Genomic DNA, 27,780 nt, shown 5'->3' on the forward strand with positions numbered 1-27,780 from the left:
CATACATAATCTCATACAATTCACACACTTTTACAAACATACATTCTCCAGTTAGCTAGTATATACAGTAGAAATTTCTTTTAAATATTAGTTGTGTGCGTCATGAACTCATAAGCACCATATATTACAACACTAATGGGCTTGTTGTTGGCACATATTTATATGTCAACTGACAGTTGTTCTGTTGGTGGTAGGAAGACCAGCCAGATTTGTACTGTTGACTGCTGTTCAAGATTAGGAAACTTCAGTGATTACTAATATCTACCATCTCACTTCAATCATAAACCCAACTATTAAACACTACTAGTCTATGATTAGACCACCACTCAAGTCAGTGCATAATCAATATTATCGAATTAGTTTTCACACTACTCTGGCTTCCTACACACAATTTTGAAGTGTCAACAACTGGTCAATTTATAAAAATTAACACACACTATTCAATAAGTTCATTATCCTCCCAGGTTTTAAGCCTTCTCACAGGTTCCTGGTGGGATATATAGCATTCACTTGATCTAGACGGCAATTGCGACCCATGCATGTACATACTGAGCTAACACTTGCCTACGCAGGTCTAAGGATGTGTAAGTCGGCAGCATACAATTATTATATATTTACTATCTAGTTGAGTACTGGAGGGTGATCTGAGCTAGTGCCACTGATGTTTCACCACTGGGCAATTTCTTATGATCTATGACCATTGACTACACCTCGTCCTTTACCTTGCCTGATAATCTAGACCAACTATGTCAACTTTACCAGTTAGGCACTGGAACTCATAACACGAATGAGGTGATAAAAATTAATCAGGGTGTTAACAGTGACTGAGTGCTAAGAATTGTTTTAACACATCCACTTGAGGTCTACTTAACCATGTTGACACATGGTTAGTCTGAAGGTAAGTCTGAGGCATGGTTGGAGGATAAGCACTCATAGTTACGTAGGTAGCTACAGTATAATGCTTACTCGAATCACTGCTGAATAATCTGCGATAGATAGTGCCACTTGGATGTTTCACCAATAACAATTCTTTTTGACGACAACAATAGCAGACGGATCAATAAGGCCATCATATTGCTTGTTCCCATCACATAGCTAAAACTGATGCGGGGGGAGATGATTATTGATTATTAATTGTACACTTGGCAGCTTCATTTGCGTATATGATTATGACTGAAAAGCCTATAGCCTAGGCATTCATTACATACATGCAGCTGCAGATACAACAAGCACAACAAACGCAACAAAAGTTAACCACACAAATGTATATCTGAAGTCATAAAATTAGTTCTCAACAGCTGATTATTTTAATCAAATATTTTCCACATTACCCCTTGTAAGATGGTTCCAGTCATTTATCACCCTAGTACCAAAATAGTGGATAAGACATAAACAATGAGCAGAGGGCCTGAGTGAGTTTGCATGCTATACATGACTGCTCTATTAGAGTATCTCGATCTTGAAAGGTGCTAAGACTGTGTACCTTGTTGAAAAAGAATGAATGGATTCCAACCTTTTAGTTACCTCTCAGTCATTCTGTGCCTTCCTCTATCATGAAATGGGGGGGGGTATTCACGTGATCCATAATCAAATTAATATTTAAAGTTTGGTGTGGCTACCTGCGGGCAGTGACGGCAAACAAGGAATAAAATAATGTGCTATATAACATATAACAATAATGAGAATTTCATCTGACGTCAACCAAATTAAAACAATATGATTAGTCTACATTATCATGCAGTTTGGTGTCTCACGTGATTGTTCCATTGCTAAGTAACCTGACAATACTTCTAAACAGCCACACATAAACCTCAGTTAAGCTTACTCTCAGTTAAGCTTAACTGACTGACTGAGAGGTAACTAAATGGTTGGAATCCATTCATTCTTTTTCAACAAGGTACACAGTCTTAACACCTTTCAAGATCGAGATACTCTAATAGAGCAGTCATGTATAGCATGCAAACTCACTCAGGCCCTCTGCTCATTGTTTATGTCTTATCCACTATTTTGGTACTAGGGTGATAAATGACTGGAACCATCTTACAAGGGGTAATGTGGAAAATATTTGATTAAAATAATCAGCTGTTGAGAACTAATTTTATGACTTCAGATATACATTTGTGTGGTTAACTTTTGTTGCGTTTGTTGTATCTGCAGCTGCATGTATGTAAATGAATGCCTAGGCTATAGGCTTTTCAGTCATAATCATATACGCAAATGAAGCTGCCAAGTGTATAATTAATAATCAATAATCATCTCCCCCCGCATCAGTTTTAGCTATGTGATGGGAACAAGCAATATGATGGCCTTATTGATCCGTCTGCTATTGTTGTTGTCGAAAAGAATTGTTATTGGTGTTAAACCTCAGTTACCTCAGTACCTCAGTTAAGCTTACTCTCACTTTGTTGACCATGACAAATATATTCCCCATGCATTGCGTGTACTATGCTCAACTCTCATAGCACTTCCCTGAGTACAAAGAAATCATGTAGTTTTCGCTAGCTGAATAACTTTTGCTGTATTTTGAATTTGTATCATCATTTCTTCTCACTTATGTACCTATGCTGGCACTATGCAGGAAACAGCTGCAGATTCACACCCTATACTAGTAATGATTGATAAACTAGAAAAAGTACAAAGGAAAGCAGCAATTATAAGATTTGTGAGCAATAATTTTTCAATGCACTCTAGTATCACTAACGGACATTCAACACTAGTAAAGTTAGAAGGTACAACCTGAGCCTGGCAGTGACATACATACTTCATTAATTTTGTTGAAATTGAAACAGGTAACTTTTCTCATCAGGAATAATTTGTCTACACAGAGGTCAAATAGATTCAAGCAACCATTTACAAGAGTCAACTTAAATATTCTTTTTATCCAGACACAATTACCAGAAATTGTAATCAACTGTACAACATCACAACATTATCTGCACATTTTTATGTACGTTGCACTTGCTTGCGACTTCTGTACATTACATTATTCTATCCTCAGTCTGGACCTGTCCATCTAACTCACTGTACAAATTCATAACTTTCTAAACAAATTCCAATATTATTGGAAAAGTATTGGTAGGGCCACATGACCCATACCTTCATTTTAGAAAGCCATAAGATGAAATGGCTGCTACACGCAGCCTAACATGTGTTCCATATGTAAGCATCATTCTGTCAATAACACCTGCATGAGCTCTCCAAACAATGAGACTATAAGTATTTGGTGCATGTTATAGATGAGATGTCTTATGAAAACAATGATTCAACTTCATAAATTTTAAATTCCAACACTACATGTATTTTCTAGGTAAGAATTTGTACATAGGATTAGTATATAGGCATAATATTATGATATATTAAGAAATATAAAAAAATCAAGCACATAGTATATATGCATATATTAAACTCTTTAGGTTAATCTATTCAAAAATGTTTATTATACCAAAATGTTCCACTTTGTTGTAGTCTGATCTTTCTTGCATAAATCTGTTAACTGAGCAACCACATCAATATTGCAATGGTATAGATATCTACTATATGCTACCTGTTTGGTGATGTGATCAGAACAAGCCATTCTAGTTCGTTCACAAGTTACTGGACTATCTAGTGTGAAACACTCTGTGACTCCAGCTTGCTTTCGAGCATTTGTTATTGCATCTCGAATGGCAAAGGCAACAGATGCTCCCAAGAACAATGGTGGCTCACCAACCCCTAGATTATCATGTTTGTGTACATGGTAGGAACATATCACATCACATTTCTAACTTACTCTAGATGAGTAAATAGCTCTTTTGTTAGGAGATCCTTTCAACAGTGACACATTGAATTCCAATGGGACATCAGAAAAACATGGAATTTTGTAATTTCCAGGTCCATTAGTAAATATTTGTCCACGAGGATTTATGGCTGTTCCCTCAAGATAAATCAGTTCTTCCATTGTAAATAATCCAACCCCTTGAGTAAAGGCCCCCTCCACCTATGTATATATGTGAAATGTAACTATGTAATGTGCATAGTACTGCATACCTGTCCAATATCAATAGCAGGATTGAGACTATCCCCCACATCCATTATGATATCAGTAGAGATGATGTGATGACCTCCTGTTAACATGTCTACTTCCACCTCACTACAAGCCACACCAGATGTGAAGTAGTCATAATATCTTCCAGTCTTTGTCTCCCAGTCATAATCAAGGTCTTGTACACTACAAAATTGTTCAAAATAACTACTGCATAGATTGCAAGAAATTTCTATCTGAGCTTTCTTAGGCCATGTGTATTTATATAATCCATGCAAAAACAGCCAAGCTGTATAAAAAGAGTGCGGCCTTCAAAAATCCTGGGTGAAAAAAGTTATGAAATCAAAGGTGGCGGCCATGAAATGGCTGCAATGATGTTGATGATAATAAATCTTATTAATAAAGACAATATTAAAATTTATTATCATCCACATCATTGTAGCCATTTCATGGCCGCCACCTTTGATTTCATAACTTTTTTCACCCAGGCTTTTTGAAGGCCGCACCCTTTTTATACAGTTTGGCTGCTTTTGCAGGGATTTCACTTCTTTTTGTAGTTTAAATATATACCCAAAGCCAACCATAAATTGGCTTTGAAGTTTAATTTGTTTTTACACAAATCAGTGTTTTTATCTATATACAGATGCAATGAAAATGATATGATCAAACTAGTGCTCTCTACCAATACAGAAAAATACCTACTTATCCGATACTAAAGACAATTGATAGTGAAAGCTCCCTTATCTAGACTTCTATTCTCCAGGCACCTCCACTGTCCAGGCACCCCCATTGTCCAAACAGCCCAAATTGGTCATGTGGCTTGTAGTTTATTGACCATAATAAAGTTTGGTTTAGATGAAAGCACAAGGAGGGAGCCTAAAGGTTGCTGTGGTGGCTTATTTATTCTACTACCACTTGGTTGCTAGGTGATAATGGATTTTTACAGCCCAGGGGAGTGACCATGAATGCTCTGTAGTGACTTCCCCTCTGCCCACTAAACTGCATACCACTAACTAATAGCAATAATAACATTAAGTTAGTCATTTTCATGTTATTCTTAGACATTTCTGAGATACAGACAGTAGTATGTACCAGATTGCCCAGATAAGAGAGGTTCCACTGTATACTGATGTAATTATTTATTTATTTATTTATTTATTTATACTGAGCAGTCAGCCCTGTTGGTATGATTGATTGATTGTTGTTTATTACCTTTAAACAGTCAGACAAAGCCGCTCTTCCCTGCTAGAGGGGCACACATGCATACAACAATATAAAGTACAAACATACATAGAGATACTACAAAGACAATAAACACAGCAAACAGTTAGCAGTTAACTACAACACATAATTATTACAAACCAAACTAAAAATTAAAGTTAAGTAAATCAGTCATTTTCCAAAAGATGCTGTAACATTCACTTATGCTCAGGAAAAAAGAGTTACAATACACAAACCAATTATCTAATTACAAGTGCAATAATGTGATTGTAAATTTAAAGTGATGCAGAATCAGAGGTTATGAGTGTCTGCTTGTTCATGGCTATATAAAGTTGTAATACATATGTAGTGCCTGTATTTATTTGCAATAACAAAGTAAATTCCTTCCAAGTTAGGTATACTATTTTAAGATTTTGCAGCGATTGTTCTATTAGAGTATCTTGATATTCCATGCAAAACGAGATAAGTTGCAGTTGCTCAATTTTTACAAAGCAAATCCTGCATCTCTTTCAAGCTGAAATACAATTTGCAGCCTGTTGTCACAAGCATAGCGATGATTATGATGATGATTGGCGTGAGTAGGTCTTAATAGTAGTGTACCACCCCACCACAATCTGTACCAAAATGATCATCGGCTTTGATTCGATGGCATACTATAGAGAAGTTGTAATAGTGCAGTATTACAGAGTTTATTAATTACTTTTGTAATGCTCTAACAGAGCGCAAATTTTTTTTTAGGATTTCTGATAGAACACACATAGAATGTTCTAGACTTTCCATTGGTAAATCTACAAAATTAGACTATGGTACAGCTCATTTAGAGGGTTACTAAATCACTTAGTCACCTGACATGCTCATTTAGTCACCTACACATGTTCATTTAGTAACCCGCCCTCAGGCAATTTTGTACGTGAAAAATAATTATAACACGAAAGGTGCACTGGAGTACTTGATAATACTGTAATACAATTCTTCTCCGTGTTCTGCGAATAATTCTGGACAAATAGTAGACTAAGCGGCGTATCTACTGTAGCTCTAGCCGTTACTCTGGTTACCGGTCGAATAATTATTTTTGTGGGCGCTGTAAGGACTTCAGGAAGAAACCGTTCTGCTGTTCTGCGTTGCTCTTTCACCCCACCCTAATGCTCTGGCTATAAGGGTATATACTTTAAACCATAGTCTAAATAAGTTAGACACCGCGACCAACGGGAACTAAGCGATTTAGTAACCCTTCTGGCCCTTAGTAGCGCCCTCGCTGTGCTCGGGACGCTACAACCTCGGGCCATCAGGGTTACTAAATCGCTTAGTTCCCTTGGTCTTGGTGTCTAACTATTATTTATGAACTTTTCACTATTGGGTAGATTTTAGCTAGAATTTTCATTTATAAAGTAGAAATTGAGTGAGGTGATCAGCCGTGATAGCAACAGCTCAGTGGTTAAGGATTTGGGTGTTCAGTGTGGAGGTCCCTGGTTCGAACGCTGGTCAGTAACTTTTTTCAACATTTTTTATGCACCGTTTTTACCCCACAGTGACTGTTCTATTAGAGTATTTCAACCCCACCATTTACAGTTGTTTGGTTTTTGCCTTGTAACTCTATAGCTGTCAATGTGATTTCTTTTAAACCACAAAAGGTTTGAGCTATAATGATTAACCTATATGCATCACAATTTTTAAGTTATTCACATAAGCGGTTTACCCTGTAGACGTGACAACAAGTCGGCCTTTTTTAATGCAAATAATCGTCCATAGCTCTATGACTATTAATCAGATTTGCACTAAACTTAGTAGGTGATCGTGCCGCAATACGTTCTTAAAGTGAACCAAAGCTCAAGACAATCAAGCTACGCATTTGCATTTACAACGGTTTTTGTAAAGTGTGAAGAATCTAAGCCCCCCAAGCCCCCTAAATGAAGAAAAAAAGCAAAGAAATTAAGCCAGATTTTGAAGGCTTATATTTCATGATTGCCAAATTTGGTATGTGGGATGCTGAAAGTGCATGGAGGATGTTTGCAGTATCAAATTATTCTAATTCGAGAAGGGAGCACGGAGCTATGTATGCATGAAAATCGCGTTTAGTTTCTTCCTATAAATATACTCATCGTGTGGTGCACCAGCTCTCTTGGCCACACGACACACCTGATATCTACAGAAAAATAATTGTGCAGCTGCCTGATTATTACATAAGATTCAGTTGAGATGAATCTGTGTTGTCTCTGCAGTATCTTACTAGCGTATATCATACAGTACGGTAGTACTGTATAGTAGGGACCACAAAGGTTTGGGTGTGTCACATGAAAAAACATCACCCAAAAACCAGCCTCATGCTCTTTTCCCTGACAACGATGAAGTAGTATTGGTTAGGTAAAACTAAGACCAAACAAGCCTTCAGATCGACCTGAAATACTTTCATCAAATTGCTAGGAAATTTTTAAAAAGTTTTACATGTATCATACAATAGTACTGTATAGTAGAGACCATAAAGGAGTAGGCATGGCCCACTAAACAATATCACCCAAAAACCAGCCTCAATTTTCGCTGACAATGATGAGGCAGTATTGGTTAGGCAAAACTAAGCCCAACAAGCCTTCAGATCGACCCGAAACGCTTTTAACAAGTTGCTACGGAATTTAAAAAAAATTTATTTAACCGAATTTTCTACTGACTGAGTAACTGACTGACTAACTGACTGACTAACTGACTGAGTAACTGCCTGGTGCCTTCAGACAAGCGTAACTCGATAACGGCTAAGGCTTCAGGCTTGATATTTTCACTGTTCAACATCGCTTTGGCCCGACAGGTGCCTTTTGGCATACCGTAGTACGTACAATGCATTGCTCCTTTGTGTCCCATTCATCTTTGCTGACAGCGAAAAGTGGCGATTTGGCGGTAGCATGTGGTGGCTTCCCTTCGCAATGGAAATTGTCCGTATTTTTCATAGTGGCTATTTTGATTGCAGAGGTGCTTTTCGAACAGTTCTTGATTCGTACTGCTGTGTAACAGGTTTAACGTAGCTGATAATAAAGCGAAATGGATACTTCACTTTCAGACGATAATTGATATAATTGGGGCGCGCGGCATCATTTCTTTCGGTATGTATGGATTGCAGAGGTGCTTTTCAAACGGTTCTTGATCCGAAATGCTGTGTAACGGATTGAACATAGCTGACAACAAAGTGTAATGGTTAATTCACTGTTTAGACAATAATTGATATAGCTGGGGAGTGCGGCGCCATTTCAGATGCGGTATGCGTGGGTTCACCAATCATGATAATTATTTACAAAAAAAGTTAACAAACAAGCACACAGAAAAAATTGGAATTTTCAACTAGAGTAGGGACCATAGGACATTGATAAAAAGTACTGAAACAAGCTGGAATAGTACACGATATTAAATCACAATAAAACAATAAGAAGTGTTATATCCCTACTGTGCTCAAGATACTACAATAGAAATGCACAGTAGGGATATAACACTTCTTATTGTTTTATTGTGATTTAATATCGTGCACTACTCCAGCTTGTTTCAGTACTTTTTATTGATGTACTATGGTTGTTGAAAATTCCAATTTTTTTGTGTACTTGTAGTAGATTAGTACTGTGCATAAAGAGTAAACAAACAAACATGGATAAAAAGTTTGTAATGTAATACCTGTAAAATTCTTGGGCAGACAGATTTACCATATCTAGATAAGCAGCTGACACCTGTTTGCATAACATATACAATATACTAGATTAATGACATGGTAAGACAAACTTACCCATTTCTCCCAATTACCCTTAAGGTCAGCCTCAATATATGGAGTCAATCTCTCTTTAATTTGTTCACATGCCCTTTTTATTGCCATACCATACAAGTCAGAGGAAACTGATGCTGCTGTTGGGGTTGCATTGGCCACAGTGTTGGTGGCCATCTCACTAATGTGTACTTTACTGTGGGATACACCCAGGACTCTGGCACACACTTGTACCATCTTGGTGTGTAGTCCTTGTCCCATTTCCACTCCTCCATGTGCCAATAATACTGAACCATCAGTATACACATGTACTAGAGCTCCTCCCTAACACCAAGAGTATATAATAGTAATCAAGAGTATACAACGGTGTATTACCAATTGCATAGAGTAACACGGACACTTCAGTAACTGTTCATTTACGTGAAATGGCAATATGAAATGTGTATGAGCATGGCGACAGGTATTTACTCACCAGTTTATCATGTTATTCAACCAAGTATCTAACAGTTGTTGTACAAGGATAGTGTTATAAGGGCCCAAGATAACTCCAGCTTGTTCGTGAAAGCAGTGACACAAATGAGCATGCTGCCATGCCTTGAGGGATCCACTTTTGGCAGTAACTCTGACATTAGTCATTTCGCTTTAATTCAGTCGTGTTTTCACTGGCCAAATTGGACCAAATACAGCGACCATTAATGGAAACATAAATGAACAATTACTGAAATATCCAATATCTTTTTTATTATTATTATCAACACTTTACAGTGACCAGCACTGAAGGTCTGACAGCAACTTGTGCTGCAGCCTTAGGATTACCTAACCTAATTACAAGGACTTAGATTTAAATGACTTATAGCTAATAAAGTGTAACAGAAAAGGGGCCAAAGTAAGGAAAGCTAATCATTAATCACAGGGTAACACACCATTCGTTACTATTATATACTCTTGCTAACATTAATACATTTGAATTGTACTACTATATACTACCAAGAGTTCATAATATATATACTAAGTAGAGTATCCTACTCTCACATACCCCTGTAGAAAGGCGTATAGTGAAGTTATGACGTAACGACAAGATGTTGTGGTTTGTGACGTACAGGAAGCCGTAAAAGTGCAAGAATCGTTAGCGCCGTTTCTCACTTGCGACGCTCAGGATAGCCGTATTCGCGAATGGCCTAGTAAGAAACACCTACGAAGCGGTCTTAACCCATGAAGGAATGATTGTAGTTGGGTGAGAAATGTTTAGAGCTGGAGTTAATTTGGTTGCTAGCGACGTTGGTAGGCACGCGTTCAATCGATACCGTGTTCAACTAATGACATCATTAATTATACAAAGAAAAACGGGCAAACTTAGAAGTGTTACGTCATAACTTCACGATACGCCTTTCTACAGGGGTATATGAGAGTAGGATACTCTCCTTAGTATATATATTATGAGCTCTTGATACTACTTACTTGGCACATAGGTGGAGGAAAAGCTGTTCCAAATTTAGTAGGAATCACTGAGATACCTCGTTTCTTCCAATAATTATTTCTGAATATAATGTAATGTAACTTCTAGTAGCCTTAACTATAACTAACTTATTAAAGTCCTCAATAGCTGTAACACGCTGATCATATTTGATCTTAGTCATCAACTCATTCCAACATCGCTGGAGATGCAGATCACTAAGAACTTGACTTGCTGGTATCCTGTCTCCCTCATGATATAGGTTTAATTCTCGCACCTAGTAGTTACTCAATAGTATACATCTTCACCAGACAGTGTAACTAATATGAAACTCTACCTTGTGTACAGGTAGTTTACACACATCAGCCACATTACTAATAACACACTCCATCATGTACATAGCCTGTGGTCTGCCAAAACAACGGAAAGCTGTGTTTGATGGAAGGTTAGTCTTGCAAGCATAAGCCCTTGCCTTAACATTAGGTATTTGGTAGGCATTCTCAACATGCATTATAGACTCTTCCATTACCTACATATAAAAATGCCAATGCAAGAGTATGTATATTGTTTGTTTGCATACATGAACTGATAGATCTATGGAACATCCTGCATTAGAATACAAATCTATTTCCAATGCTAACAATCGTCCATCTTTTCTAAAGCCAACCTGAGAATTTGCAGCATACACAGTATACCGATCACCAGTAACTGTTAACCCACCTTGTATTTGCCAAGAAAAGGATGTCGTGTTCCAGTGGTCATCATGTCTTCATTGCGATCTAACATCATCCTTATAGGTACTTTCAATCTGAAGAAATTTAAACACTGATTATTATTTTTGTTACATAGTAAACTGCAACTAACTTGTTAGCTGCCACAGCTAATGCTGTGGAAAACATACAACTACGTGTTTCCTTTCCACCAAATCCTCCTCCTGTGTGTGCATACAGTTAAAAGTTTGTACTGTTAATATAGTTGTACCAAACAGTCAAACTGTGATAAAGGGTACAAATCTTTCGAACACATCCAGAGTTAACATGTTTAAAAATCAAAGATGGCAGTTATGAAATGGCAGCAATGATGCAATGATGTGAATATACTTTTAATAATGATGTACTTATGTCATCACTATTGATATTGACATCTTTGTAAACAATTTTTTTAGCTACCCCTCTTGAATTCATAATCCTTTTAACCCTTGACTCCATCCATACATTTTCACAGATCAGCTGCAGTTTGGTATATATAGGTATCAGTTCTTCTTGTATCAGTAAAGCCAGCCATATAGACTTGCTGTTAGGGATGGGAAACTATTCAATTATCGTGATAATCGTGATTATTTTATTGGCAATAATCGACATCGTCTACTTTTCATTGACTGGTGATAATCAAAATTGGCAATTATCGGCAATAATCGTGGTATTCAGAGAAATATTTGTAAATTTTCCATGTAATTTAACCATTCAATTAACAATTCATGATGTGTTCAGTGTTTTTCATCACAAGAATTGAGTTGACAATAATCGTGATAATCGTGATATTTGTTCATGGCAATAATCGTATAGCAAAATATCAATATCGCCCATCACTACTTGCTGTACATCACCGGACATTTAAAACGTTACTGTAGGTATAAAGAATCTCTATTGCAACATGTTTATCAGTATTTTACAAGTTGATTTGCTCGAAGTCATTACAATGTGACTGTTTCATTTAGATATTCAAATTTCACACTTGGTACACACATAACTTCATGGTCACATCTATACTTTGTATTTGTGATAACAGATCAATATTATTTTGTTCATGTCTCTAATTATAATTATTGAAAGTATATAGGCTGATTGCTCAAGCTAGGAAAACAACAGTAATACTTTAAATATTTAACACATAAATATGTTGGTTCCAGACTTTGTTATCTACTTTAAATTTGCCAAACTAAAATGTAATTGAATAACATCTCATATGTATAGATATACAGTGAAAGGCCTCTCTTAACATAAGCACAAAGATTTTTATCTCAATAGGTCTCATTCAATATATGAATTTCTGAAATGGGAAACGTCTACAATTTATTATGCATACCAAGTCTTTTAACTCGTGCTAGTATTCTGTTAGCTGGAACACCTAAAGAAGCTGCTGCTTGCAACTATAAACATGCAAGATGATATTTAACAATAAAAACTGATAAGATACCTGAGTTCTGTTTGCATTTTGAGTAGACACAAATACTTCCATTTCTTCTCCATCCTTGGGTACAGCAAGAACTGCCTGAGTCTCCAAATAAAAATGTTCCTATAACAGGATGGGAAGAAACCATCTAAAGCACATGTCAATCACATTTTCTAGCATCAGTTCCCTTAAATGTCCACTCTTGTTTCATAGATTTTCGTTTCTGTCATCCTTACTCAAACGTAAAATTTTAAATTATTCCTTATGCTTTATTACTTGAGAGTGTTTGTTTCAAACTTATATACACTGACCTGTCCACCCACTCTTATTTCCCCTGTCAAGACATGATCAACAGTAGTAAGTACTGTTTTAGTGTCTCCACTGTTAATGGATCGAATAGGCTGAAAATAAGAATTGGCAGCGATGGCATCCTATATAAGTATATATCAAAATATTTTAACATTAATTGTTCAGATATACCTCTATGGTAGTAATTGGTGTAAGATCCTTGTATTCTATTTTCACCAGCTTTGCTGCACGCTGTGCTAATGATCGATTTTTAGCAATCACTAATCCTACCAGTTGTCCTATACATGTGACCTGTAAAATGAAAAATAGCTTTACTGCAGTTATAGCAAACACATACCTTTTTATTAGCAAATACATTTTCATCTGCAATTTCAGTTGTACCAACTAAGTTACTACCTCCTGCTGGAATATCTTGAGCACAAATGAAGTCAACAAATCCTTTAACTTCAGCAGCTTCACTGATATCAATATCAATTATTTCAGCATGGGGATGTGAGCTAACTACGATGGCAGCATGAAGCTCATCTTTGTAACTTGGCATGTCATCAACATACATGGCTTCTCCTGTAGCTTGTTGTAAGGCTGACAAGTGCATCAATGGTCTTCCTACAACATCATCACTTGGTTGACTACCTGCAACATCCTTCAAAATGATAAAGGGGAATATGTAAAGTATATAGCTGTTTTCTGAAAGTACCTGGAATCCTTGAGAAGCCTTGGTTAGCTCCTTACGAAAAGGTTTAGTAGCTGACAGTAGCTCATGAGGGATGCTACTGATCTCATTTTTCACTGTCAAATAAAACTTCAGGAAAAAAGAAGCAGTTAGGGCACATCGGAATTCTGGTCTCCCTCCTGGAGCATCTAAAGGAATTTTCATTTCTTCAATTAAACTGGAACAAGCATCATCACATAAAGAATCATTCCATTCTCTATCACAAATAGTTAAGATAAAACATGTAACACTAAGTGCGTATGGTGTGTTACCTCCCAATTAATTTGAATTGTGTCTTACTAGCAACCTTTGTAACTGGTGCCATTCCACCAAAAACTAAACTACTTTCCTTCACTTGCCATTTTCTGTCTTCTTCAATAACTACTACTCTCATTCCAGCATTAACTATGGCAATGTCATCATCACGACGAAGTGACTGCTTGTAACCATACACAAACTCATGCTGTAACACATCACATGATAATGTTATAGTGTGTTAAGTGATGTATACCTCTTGTGTCCAGGGTATTACTAGTGACACCAATACTTCATCATGTTTAAGAACTGTCTTGCGATAAGACACAAAAAAGCTTTCATCTATCTTGCGTGAGTATTGTGGAGCTATACATGTGTACATACAAAGTATGGGAACAGTTAAACATGTACAATAGCTAACCATTTTTTGATGTGATATTCAAAACAGCTCCAGCAGCTACTAGAATAGGATTTAAATCAGATATGGGACTGGCTGTGACAATGTTACCCCCTATAACCTATACATACACAACTGATCATCAACCATCAACTTTATTACACTTCACTTACAGCAACATTTCTGATCTGTGGACCAGCAAACAGCCTCAACATTTCCAGAATAGCTACAAGTGTTCTTGTCTTGTGGTGAGGTAACCGATTACAAATTTCCTTCATCTTTACTTCAGTTTCACTGAGGGTACAAGCAGCTCCAATCAGTAAACCATCATCAGTTTCCTCCAATACATTCATCTCTGGTATGTGAGCAGGTGAGACCAATACAGGAAAATGAGCACTCTTAAATTTCACCTCAACACCTATCCATGTGAACAAAATTGCACCAGAATATTTGGCTTTTATACAATTACCAATTTCTGAATTTCCTGCTACAATTCTAACTTTTTCTAAATACTTTGCTTTAATTGAAAGTAGTTGTTGTAAAGTGCTTGGACGAAACCACTGAACCCGATCTGTTTTGATGTGTAGAGGTGGAGGTGAGGTTGAGATCTACACAAACTAAACTGAAATAGTTGTAAATTAAACTTACTAGTTACCATTAATTCTGGTGGAAATATTGGTTCTTGTGTTGGATCCAGTGGTTGAAACTCAGTTGGGTCAAACAGTACATAAGGTCCCTAATTAGAATTTTAGTACTTTTGTAATTATATTCTATTTAAGTCGTACCTCTATAACTCTAGTGTTATTATCTTTGCTACAAGCACAATTTCCACCATCGCCTTTACAACAGAATGTTCTAAACCCATCCAGTATAGGTCGATAGCCAGTACACCTGCACAAGTTACCTAAGGGGACATGATAGTAGTTAGGTAATGACCTCTAAACTCATTGACAAACCCTCAAAAGCTCTTTCCATTTCTTCTTCAGTTGGCATCGTATTATTCCTCAGTAAAGTATACATGGACATTACAATTCCTGGTGTACAAAATCCACACTGTGATCCATGAGCCTTTGCAATTCGTTCCTAATAAACAGTGTATCAGAAAATATGAGGATCTTATACAGTATAACAGTTATACACACACGGGTAGTGTGTTGTATGGCCAAGAAAGCCAGCATGTCACACCACATGTGTATATTGACAGGAAGAAAGAAAACGCAATTTTCATGCCTGCATAGCTCCATGGTCCCTTCTCCAAAGCACACCATTTTGCATTATAGCTGTCCCCCAGGTAGGCACAGCAACATGATTAAATTCACCCCAGCCATTTGTGAGATGTGAGCAGCCTCATTTTTCTTCTCTTCTTAAGGGGTCTAGGGGGCCCTAGATTTTCTTTTTGTACACTTGCAAAAACTTGTTATAAAACACAAACACGTAATTCAAATACTGAAAAGCATATAAAGGTGAATTCATGCACTAAGTTCACAATGAATCTGATTAACATCCATGGTGCTATGAACGTATATTTATGTGAAAAAAGTTCAAACTTCTGTTATGGCTACAAGGTGAACCGCTTATGGAAAAATTAGAAATATGATGTGTGCATAGGCTAGCCATTGTAGCAGTGCCTTTTGATGGTTAGAAAAAAACAAAGAAGTAACAGCTACAGAGTTAAAAAGCAAAAACCAAGCAATTGTAAATTGTGGGGTCGAGATACTCTAATAGAACAGTCACCACAGGGTGAAAAATATGCATAAAAATGTCAAAAAACTCACCTGCATTTGAGCCAGAGACCGCCATACTGAACACTCAAACCATTAACCACTGAGCTATCATGGCTGAAAATTCTAGCTAAAATTTACTCATTAGATCTACCAATAAAAATTCTAGAAAACTCTATGTGAGTTCTATTAGAATTCCTCAAAAAATGTGCGCTCTATTAGAATACTAAAAAGTCAAGCAAAACAATATAATTATAAAGTCTGTTTTCAATAATCATCTGTACATAAGAAGAAATGTAGGTACAAATGAACCCCAAAGGCAGCCCATAGAGTACAAGAGAAATGAAATCCACACAAAACAAACCACACTGAGAAAAAATGGTGTGGCCTTCAATAGCCTGAAAAAATAATGTTGTAAAATCAAAGGTGGTGGCCAAGAAATGGCTGTGAACAGTGTATCAGAGGATCATTACACAGTATAACAGTTATATACCTGTACAGGATGTATTTTAGTTCTGGTACTCCCAATTCCTTCCACTGTAGTAACAGCCATGTGATCAACTGAGCATAGTGGAGCCAAACATGCATTAACTGAGAAGTGACTATTAATACAACAACATAACATCTGATTTATCTCTTGTGATGTTTACTTGACAGTTTTTGTTTTATGATTGTATTTAGAGACCATTACAGTGCAGGCACCACATCCTCCTTCAGCACAACCAAGTTTTGTTCCTTTCAGTCCCACTGTGTAAACAATAACACGACGCTTACAGCAGAACCTTTAAACTCTTAATTATTTAATCAACCAAAGTACATAGCAGTCAGTAAGTATTTGTTAGTCATAGTAGAAATTAAATGTGTAGGATAATCTTAGTATTGTATTATAGGCTAATTATAATCATAGTGTATTCATAGCAATGGTTGTAAATAGGATCACGTGTGTATGTGATTTAATTGGTTATCACGTTCCTACATGGCGCTGCGAGCAGGGTTCATACCCGTGTAGCCGTCAACGCAACCGTTGCGATCGCCCTTCAAACTCACTACTGGCCACTTAACTGGTTCCCTGGTGCCGGTTAGAGGCACCACAGAAGGTGATACTTTGTCGTACATTGTGACTGTTCCTTCCGCCATTTTTCTCTCCCACTTAGCACCGATCTGCCAAGTTCACCCAACCACCAAGAATGCCCTATGTGTTCAGACAAGGTGATTTACCTAAGTTAGACATACAAATAGATCGCGGTTCAGACTTTGCTGTATGGCAAGCTCAGTGGGAATCGTACATGAGTCTTTTGGGACTGTCAGAAGAAAGTGCAGATAAGAAAGTCCAAGCGCTAAACCTGTGTTTTTCCAGAGAAACTCTCTCCATTGTTCAAAATCTCGGCCTTTCTGATACCAAGAAAGCAGACGTTGCAGCAATCATAAGCGCCATCAAAAAAAATATAGATGGCCACATTAATGAGTCAGTGGAGCGCAGAAACTTTCGTAGACGTAGTCAACAGCCTGGAGAGACCTTCGATGACTTCGTATTAGCGCTTCGCGAACTGGTCAAGACATGTAACTTTTGTTCGAACGATTGTACACGCAAGAACATACGCGATCAAATCATTGAAGGTATCCTCAACGGGGATACAGTTGAAGATCTCTTGCAGGAGAAAGACCTGACCCTTGACAGGGCTATGCAGGTATGCCAAGCCCAAGAAGCAGCTAAGAGACAGCGGGCAAACATGTCTAGTGGATACCATGACTCAGTTGCAGCATTAAAAAACCCACCGCCATCCCGCAGGAAGCCACTCAGCCAGGCAACCTCCAGTCACCCACCAACCTGTTCAGGATGTGGTAACAAGCCTCACTTCGGAGGTTGTTCACGGTGCCCTGCCTTTGGCCTGTCTTGTAACATTTGCGGCAAATTGGGTCATTTTGCTAAGGTATGCCGTAGCAAACTGCCACAACCAGATACCACACCAACACCAGTTGGTGCCAATGCCCTGTCACTCCTTTCCACTATCCATCATGTGACTGCCACTGATCCGGCCCCAAGATTACTCTCAACATCTCTTCGCTTAATGGAGCTACAGCCGCTACCGTTTTGCCAGACTCAGGGGCAGACATCTCTGCAGCTGGTGAAGAAATACTAGTTCATCTGAATGAACACATTGATAACCTCCTGCCATCCACCACGGTCCCCAAAGCTGCTAATGGTACGGAAATGCACCCTGTGGGAAAACTGCCCATCTGCCTTAAACTCGGCAACACAGAATTCTCTGATGACCTACACATTTATCCAGATGTTTGCGGAATCCTTATATCATGGAAAGCCTGCAAGAACCTTGGCATACTACCAGACTGTTATCCACACCCACTGGCTTCCACTAAAGCTATCTGTACCACAACCCTTGATGAATCACCTACCAACATCATCTCCACTGATGCAGGCACTTCCATGCTCACCAAAGACTCCATAATTAATGAGTTCCCCAGAGTATTCGATGGCATTATTAGAGCTATGGATGGTGAGCAATTCCACATCCACTTGACAAGTGATGCCAAACCATTTTGTGTGACATCTCCCCGATCTATACCCTTCGCATGTCGTGATAAGTTAGCTGCAGAACTAGAATTGTTACAGGAACAGCACATCATTGCCCCTGTTACTGAACCGACAGATTGGTGTGCCCCCATTGTAGTTACCCCCCAAAAAAACAGTGACTCTATCCGTATGTGTGTGGACTTGTCCCATTTGAACCGCTTTGTGAGACGAGAAAGATACCATTCATGCTCCCCAGCAGAGGCTGTAGCAGACATGGCCGCAAGCAATGCGAAATTCTTTACAGTCTTAGATGCTAGAAAGGGATATCATCAGTGTCCATTAGATGCACAAAGCCAACTTTTGACAACCTTCATAACTCCGTTTGGTAGGTTCAAGTACCTTTGGGCCCCTTACGGCATATCATCAATCTCTGAACATTATGATCGACGCATGGCAGAAGCGTTCACAGGACTTAGTGGATTTCGAAGAATCGTTGATGATATTGTTATATATGACAGCGATGCCACACAACATGCTGCCCATGTCAGAGCATTCCTTGAAAGATGTGTCGACAAACAGATTGCTCTCAACTCAGACAAGTGCCACTTCTCCCAGAGCACTGTTACCTTTGCGGGCTTTCGCATCTCCAGTGATAGCTACCAGATTGACAAGACCATCACTGAAGCTATATCCAGTTTTCCCACACCAAACAACCGCACTGATCTCCGATCCTTCTTCGGACTAGCTAATCAATTGTCTGCTTCCACTAACACCATCTCTCCGTTGCTTACTCCACTCCGACCCCTCCTGAGCACAAAAAATGACCATCCATTCATGACCAAGCATTTCAAGGAGCAAAAAAACACCTCACAGTTGCACCAATTCTATCTTTCTTTGACTTGCACAAACCCACTAAGCCGTGTACAGATGCCAGTCGCCATGGCTTAGGCTTCATATTACAGCAGCAAAATCCTGATGGTAAATGGAATCTCATACAAGCCAGTTCACGCTTCCTCTCTGACACTGAGTCTCGATACGCCATCATAGAATTAGAAATGCTGGCAGTCTGCTGGGCTATTCAGAGATGTCACCTATTCTTAGCTGGACTGCAGCACTTCCAAGTTGTTACAGACCACAACCCACTAATTCCTATCTTGAACAGCCACAGGCTGGATGAAATAGAAAATCCCCGTTTACAACGCCTACGCACTCGAGTAATGGGTTACAACTTCACTGCTATATGGCTCAAAGGCAGCAACAACAATGCACCTGACGCATTGTCCAGACACCCAGTGTCAGAACCATCACCCTGTGACATGTTGGCTGAAGTGGATACTTTCAATCAACCAGAACCATCAATCTCAGAGATTAGGGCCTTCACTACCTCTACTCAAACCAATCCTCACCTTGAGACGTTGCTTAAGGCTGCCAAGGAAGACCCCGAATATCAACAACTACGACAGTTTATCCTTGAGGGATTCCCCTCACACCGTTCACAATTGCCTGACTCATGTAAGAGGTACTGGTCAGTCCGGGATCACCTTACCATTGATGATAACTTAATAGTATATGGGTGTCGCTTACTCATACCCACCAAATTGCGCTCAGAAATTCTCACTCAGCTTCATGAGTCCCATCAAGGATCAATTAGAACTAAGCAGAGAGCACGCCTCTCAGTTTACTGGCCTGGAATAGACAATGATATTGACAATGTAATCCTCTCCTGTAAACAATGTCAAGACCATCTTCCAAGCAACCCTAAAGAGCCTATTATCCAAAAGCCACAACCAGCAAGACCATTCCAAGAAATCGCTGTAGACCTCTGCTCACATGCAGGGCACACACACTTAGTTATTGTGGACTGTCTCACAGACTGGCCAGCTGTGATATCTCTAGACCATGGTACTACATCTCAACAAGTAATCATAGCTATCCGTCAATCCTTCTGCCGCACAGCCATCCCAGATGTTGTATGGTCACCCAGTTTACCTCAAAACAATTCAATGACTTTGCTAGTTGATGGGGCTTTTGTCACGTTGTCTCTTCACCCCGCTACCCCCAGAGCAATGGGAAAGTTGAAGCTACAGTCAAATCTATGAAGAAGCTACTACGCACTTGCTGGACAGGGAGATTACTGGATTATGAAAAATTCTGCAGAGCTCTGTTGTAGTACAGAAACACTCCCAGCAGAAAAGATGGGTTATCTCCTGCACAAAAACTATTTGGGCATCCAGTGCAAGACATTCTACCAGCTCACCATCGTGCCTTCTCACCAGAGTGGCAACGTCCTCTCGCAATGGCAGAACAACAGCATCAAGATAATCTGGCATCATCTGCTAAATTCTACAATCAACATGCCCACACACTGCCTGACATCATCGTTGGATCACATGTTGCTGTCCAAAATCCCCAAAGTAAAGCTTGGGACATCTATGGTATCGTCACTGAGATCAACCCACAACGTCGCTACTACATTAAGACTAAAGGGGGCAGAGTGTTAGTTCGCAATCGCTGCTTTCTTCGTCGCCGTGTTCCACTGTCAATCCCAGACAAAACACTACTTACAACGCAAGGAGAACCTGAGCCATCACAGCCACCTCTGCGCAGATCCTCCCGCACTAAAAATCCTACCAGAAGACTTATTGAAGACCCTGATTGGAACTAACCTCTTATAGCATTTGTGACAGTATCCTCCCACAAACACTTGTTGGGGGGGGGGAGATGTAGGATAATCTTAGTATTGTATTATAGGCTAATTATAATCATAGTGTATTCATAGCAATGGTTGTAAGTAGGATCACGTGTGTGTGTGTGATTTAATTGGTTATCACGTTCCTACAAAATGTGCACTAGTGTTGCTTGTTACATTACTTTTTATCAAACAGTGTGGTAGTGCTGTTTGATTTTACAAAGCAGCCGTTAAAAATCATCATAGAAATATCATACGTAATGAAAGTCACCTTTATTGTCTTGGTCCATCTAACATCAAATCCAACACTGAAAGCAAGAAAACACTCACAGATGACCAGATATTGATTTTTTAAATCGTTGATTTTTGGCCTGCTTGCTTGACCAGATTTTTGGCCTGCCTGCTTGACCACAGTTGCAAGCAGCACATGGCAAGCATTTCATGCCACAATAACAGACTCACTGGTGGCATGTGCCTTTTCTGGTTCCAATAAGAGTCTGCCTTCTGCACTTTGCCTTTCCTTTTATCTTCAATTGCATAGTTTCCTTCTTCATGCAAGAAAACCATACCAAGGTGTTAATTTTCTGCATCGACACTTTCCTTAGAGGGGCGTGTTTAGACATCACAAAATTATTTAAAACATTTAAGCAACTGTAAGTGGAGTAGGTGCACTTATAAAACAATCATACTATCTGACCACCCCACTAAATGGTCAGAAATTGCTGATGCGCCATTAATAATCATGACCACGTCCCTTAATCCATTGCATAGTTCACTTGAGACGAGGGAGATCAAGATACTCTAATAAAGCAGTTGCATGTTTATAACATAGCTATAACTAAAGGTAACAAACTATTACATTTTTACAATGAAGAAAGTAGTGAAACAAGAATGGTAGCTAATGTAATAACCCAGGTGGGAAAATCCCTACTTTGGCATTGTACAGATGGTTGTAATATGCCAAATGTAGGGATGTTCCCACATTGTACGTGTTATGCTGTAATATGTAACATAGCTATGTTGTAATAGTTATCATCATTCATATGTCTTATTTCACTACTTTTTATTGCTGGAACCCTACTGAATTAATTGACTATTTTCCTTAGTTGAGTTTAATTTTCCTTGTACTTGTCTAGATCTGTTACATAAAATTAGTTCAGATAGTAAACTGAGCACTGTGAAGATCTGGACATGTACATGTTTGGACTAACATCAATCATGAATAAGAGAATGGTGTTAATTTACTCATGAAAGTGTTGACTGACTAAGTAATGGTTCCCATTATTCAGGATAGGTCTCCTTTTCATGTAGCTGAACACAAGCATGAATGGTAATAAAATAAGCATATTATTCAATGACTACACCGTCTACAATATACTATAACAGCATTAATTCACTAATAAACTACCAGTAACATAACAGTGAGGGTACAGTGTTAAACAACTACCAGTTCCACATAATTTATTATGTAAGAGTATACTTACAATGATTCCTGAGGAAATATAACAAAGTAATTTCTGGGTCAGGGCAGCTCAACCTGACCTGCATGAATTGAACACACATGGATAACATACAATGACACTAATGTATTTACTTTGTTGCCATTAACAAAGAAAGTAATGTCACCAACAGCACCTTCAACCTCTTCCATTATATATGTCCTTCAAGTTAAGGTCTATACAAAAGAACATAGACATACACTTGGAAGTGATATGAACTCAGCATTTTCAAAAGCCAGTATGCTGACATTCATAACTCTAAAGTGCATGCAGAATATACAGTGGAAACTCTCCATTATGGACACTTATTGCATGGGAGACAGAAGTTTTGATGGGAGAGGTTTTCTCCCTCAGAGGTGAGGACGATTGGTTGGGACAAACATTTTAGCACTATTGGTTTTATTCTATTGTGACATTAATTCAAGAGTTTGGTAATAGAAGTTTCACTGTATAGCATGGTCACAACCTATGATCCAATCCTCAATATTAATCACTTTACCCAAAATTGGCATATACAAAGATGTCTTCATGTTTTTCGTTAAATTTTTGTTTTAATATATATCACAATATATAGAGGTTTCCTCACAACAATCAACATGACAATGATATTGCATCTTTTTTTAATTTTATCGGTAACTTATTATTTTTACTACGTGAATGTGGTAAACACTTCACATAGGTTCTCCATTGTTTAGTTTCCCCAGAGCCTATACTTTGAGGATTTTTGAACCAAATACTAAAACATGCACTGATTCATTTGCTGTCAAATACTTAACTAATACCAATTGTGGTAATTGAAGGTAGCTGCTAGTAAAATAAGTTTAGATGAGGATATAAGTAGCCTGTGGCTATGAAAAGCACAGGGTTATGGACAGGTTTACATATAATATTAAACATAAACAACATGAGTGTTTGGTGAAAACGTTTTACACAACAGAACAGTGTTCCTAAATCATATACAAGCATGCAATAAAATATTCACATGTATGAACATGCATCTATTCATTCATATTGTATTCTATTTATGCTGGTATTCATAAATATCTACATGTTTGCACTCTCTTGCATCATTCAATTCTTTCCATGAGAGTACACTGATACTCTGAAACTGTACAATAAAGATGAAGTATACTAATTAAGTGATCATAGAGTTAATGTTAACTAAATAAAATTGATCTAGAGTTTTGCATGGTTTGTAAGTATTATCTAAGATATGTATAAGCAAAGAGAACTTTCTATATAATTATTTTCTAACATACATATTAATGAAATTCTGAACTTCATTATGATTGATGCTATAATTTGATAGCTACCACACAGCTCTATTCACTATGTGTTTTCAGTAAGATATTAAGGAAAAAGTGCTTAACATCTATGTGACTACATATATTGCCGCTATGGATTGTTGTTGAATTCCAGGACTCAAGTGTCATGGATCATGACAACTTCAATGTTAAGATAGTGGTTAATCAGATAGCACATCACCATAATGACTTCAAAACATTATAATACGCTTCAAAATACTATATTTCCATGGCAGTGTCATGCTAATAATTATGACTTGCAATTGGCTCATGATCTCAACAAGAAGCCATAACAAAGCAAAGAATGTGCACTCTGTTTAATGGTGGTTATAGGAAGTACACTGGTTAACTTTCTTTGTTAATGGCGCTCTGTAGCTCTGTGTAGTGACAACACGAAACTAAATGTCAATTTATTTCAGATTTACATATTTCTGACTCCCTGTATTAGCAGGTCTCACAGATTTCTAGTGGGATGGCATTCACAGAATTATTCTTCATTGGTACAATTCACTCCAGCATTCTTGCATTTGAAGTGTTGCAAGTTTGCCTGGCAGTAGAGCTTGGGAATGCCAGAAACCATATAAAGAAGTTTTGTAATTTTCACAAACTAACCTGTAGAACTAATTCAAGTTTCATTGTAACAATACTGTAGTGAAATGTCAAGACGTCAAAATAGCTTCAGAGCATTCCCTTTCAAATATCCACCATTCAATTCGCCATAAAAAAAAGAAGTGACCTTCAACCTTAAAACGACACACTTAAACGTCCTCTGATTTCCTTCTGCTTTAGCTCATTTTAATCGCTATTCACTGTTCTTTCTAAATCTGGTCCGGAATCTGAGGTATCTATCACGTGGTGCAAGTTATTACACCTTATATTGTATGCCCCTGAAGTTCCCAATACAAAACGTATGAGGAAAATTGCTACACCAGGTTGGTTTAGACCATTTTGACGTGTCAAAATTTCCGTGAATTGAACACCTTCTAGCATCATTGCACTCGCAGAGAGTTGCTCTATACGTATCACACCCGGAAAGTTACTAAACAGACTCAAGGTAGGTGGTATACAATAATAATATGCTCCTTTTTAATGGTTTTTCAATCAAAATGTATTGGACATGCCTGTTTCAGCTGGCATTTTTGCCACAAACAAAAAGCAGAAGTATAGCAAATGTCTGCAATTTCTTGATATGTGTTATACGAATGGCCTACGTAGTTAGTATGTGGATGGCAATGCATGCATATGTGACTGAATTTAACAAAACAAGGCTTCCACACACATCCAATTTTCTGACTTTAACCAACTGTAACTTAAGTACTCAGTAAGCTATATTATTGACCTAAAATTTTGACACAATTCTTCCATAGTATTGTAAAATACCAGGTCAAAATTTGAAGCTAATGGCATACTACTACATTGAGTTATGGTGCTTCAAAGTCATAAAAGCGGATGTGTGTGGAAGCCTTTTGTTTAAAACGTTCACACATTATAGCTATACACATAATAATAGAGTAGCACCAAAAATGGGCATTTCATGCACTTTGTGATACAATTATGAAACTCTTCATACAAATTGTGCTCCTCATGATATATGTTTTTGATATAGAGCCATCACAGATTTGACCTTTGGTGACCTTTAGAATCATATTTCACTGAAAATTAAAATTTTTTGTCTCTCTCCCTGAGGCATCATTTTACACTGATAAAATATTGTATCAAGAGTTCCTCTCTTAATATTAACTCTTGATTGTATCAAATTAAAGGCGTTGACCTATAAACTATATTGACTTTTGTTTGAAGTTTGTATCTCATTCCACTACAAAGTTATGATCATTTTTGTAAGTCATGAAATTCTTTGCCCTTGGGGTGTATTAATTGCTAATGGACAAGTAATTCATAGAATTTCATGGTTAAAATAAATTCAGAATGCACTCACCTATTGATTTCAAATAAAAGCCGAGTAGTTTGTTTTAGCATTTGAAACTGTGAAAAATGATGCCTCAAGCAGATAAAGACAATTTTCAATACAAAAATGGCTGTAAGGTCACCAAAGGTCAAATATGTGATGGCTCTATATCCATGAAATTATGACACAAGGAGTACAACTTATATGGAAAGTTTCATCAAAAATTGCACAACCATCGCACTTTGCCGCTCGAGTTTACTATAATAGCCATGCACACACAATCTTGTTAACAAATTATGTGTAAAATCATTATTAATATAGTGTAAAAGAACTGGTCATCGTGTTAATTTCTGTGTTGGACAACTTCACATGAAATTTCCACTGAGGACTCGATCAATATCAGTTATTTACAGCCCAGCGGGCACACTTACACCTATATGTCCACACGCTCGCCACACATAGTACACCCCCTAGCCACAACTAAGCCAGTACTTACCCACTGATATAGTGATATTCTGGCAACTTTGGTGCCGGCCGTTGATGTTCTCACCGTCTGGTGATCATCCGAGGACGAAGTACCACGCCTACTTTCAGTCTCACGTGATTGAACAATGGCAGTTGCATAATGTGTGGTACGTAAGTAAGTAAGTAGATGATTGTGCTAATGTTGGTGCATTTAACTATGGATCAACTTCTTGCCCGGGAAGACATGCGAGCTGACCAAGCGGAGCTGACCGAGGAGCTGATATCATGATCAACTAGTGAACTGAGTTGATGTGTTTTTAATTAACTTTCCATTATTATCTTTTTTATTATCATTAGGCTTTATAGTGCAACAAGCATTATTCTGTACAATTGCAAGTTGTGTGTGGGGGAACAGATAGGAGTTGTGCTAAAGATAACTGGTAACTTGCAGGGCCGTAGCCAGACTTTTATAATGGGTAGGTTCTTTTAGAAGAAAAGTAGTCCTTTTTTTATATGGTATGATGCAGATTACATTATGATGTGTGAAGCACACCCAGCATGTGGAGCATGCTGAAACTAGAAGGGTCTGGGGGCATGCCCCTCAGGGAAAGTTTTTGAAAATACGTACAAAAAGATGGCATTTCAGTCAAAATAAATAACTGTTTTCTTGGTAAGTTCAAGACCAGCTATATGGATGTCATCTGGGAAAATATCTCTATTGCTACTGTAATTATACCATCTGTACATGCATGTGTCTAAAACTCTAAATATAATATATTATTGGAATGTCACAGTGAATAATAATGGGAAAGATCGAGTGGTCTCTCATGATCAACAGGCCGGGGCAGTGGAGCAGAACAAAGAGTGTCTTAAACAATGAAATTTACATATAGAAGCACGGGTGCTATTCATGGGGTCTGTATGGGGGGAGGCTTGCCTACCATTTTTTTTATAATTAAGCTTTAGTTTAGATGATCTCAGCATGTTTTTGTAAATAAATAATAGGTTACACACAGTTTATAAAAGAAAATGTAATTGTGACTGTTCTATTAGAGTGGTTGACTGCTCTATTAGAGTATTTCAATCTTGCATTACAAGCACTGAATAAGCTACTCAAGAGCACTTAATTCAGCTTTATATTGCCACTTATTAGTGGTATTTAGTAAGCTGTAGCTATAATGGACTTTTGCTGCTGAAAATTTGGACTTGTATACTAAAATATTATTGTGGAAATTATGGACCTTTTTTCCAAGAGGGTGGTTCTTCAGAACCCCCGAATCCCCCTGGCTACGGGACTTACTTGTACCAGCACCTATTATACTAACAATTACTTACTACTACTACATTAAATTAACTACACTAGTTTATAATAAGATTACAAGTGTTGTTT

At 37.9% G+C, this 27,780-nt stretch overlaps 1 protein-coding gene across 1 annotated transcript; it reads right to left on the reverse strand.

The window, feature by feature from the left end:
* Nucleotides 1-3,246: 3,246 nt before the first annotated feature.
* LOC136268484 (xanthine dehydrogenase/oxidase-like) lies at nt 3,247-26,524 on the reverse strand. The gene is made up of 31 exons (XM_066063840.1): nt 26,422-26,524; nt 22,811-22,891; nt 22,701-22,758; nt 16,645-16,741; nt 16,488-16,596; nt 15,230-15,356; nt 15,059-15,177; nt 14,929-15,009; nt 14,743-14,881; nt 14,447-14,691; nt 14,298-14,394; nt 14,133-14,242; nt 13,894-14,084; nt 13,607-13,838; nt 13,247-13,552; nt 13,081-13,200; nt 12,912-13,031; nt 12,625-12,723; nt 12,514-12,577; nt 11,293-11,362; nt 11,149-11,236; nt 11,009-11,095; nt 10,766-10,957; nt 10,560-10,705; nt 10,434-10,512; nt 9,000-9,299; nt 8,891-8,943; nt 4,027-4,207; nt 3,770-3,976; nt 3,545-3,711; nt 3,247-3,493 (listed from the first exon to the last, which is right to left on the reverse strand). The coding sequence occupies exons 2-30, from the start codon at nt 22,865-22,867 to the stop codon at nt 3,649-3,651; spliced, it is 3,837 nt and encodes a 1,278-aa protein (XP_065919912.1). The 5' UTR covers nt 22,868-22,891; nt 26,422-26,524; the 3' UTR covers nt 3,247-3,493; nt 3,545-3,648.
* Nucleotides 26,525-27,780: the final 1,256 nt, after the last annotated feature.

The sequence above is a fragment of the Dysidea avara genome, chromosome 10 (assembly GCF_963678975.1).
Source record: "Dysidea avara chromosome 10, odDysAvar1.4, whole genome shotgun sequence".
NCBI lineage: Eukaryota > Metazoa > Porifera > Demospongiae > Dictyoceratida > Dysideidae > Dysidea > Dysidea avara.

Excerpts from the sequence above, each read along its gene's own strand:
- LOC136268484 (XM_066063840.1), bottom strand. The coding sequence starts at position 22,867 with ATGGAAGAGGTTGAAGGTGCTGTTGGTGACATTACTTTCTTTGTTAAT. Across the intron at positions 13,201-13,246 it reads ATGTATTTGCTAATAAAAAG|GTCACATGTATAGGACAACT; the intron begins GTATGTGTTTGC and ends TTCATTTTACAG. Across the intron at positions 12,724-12,911 it reads AAATAAGAGTGGGTGGACAG|GAACATTTTTATTTGGAGAC; the intron begins GTCAGTGTATAT and ends ATCCTGTTATAG.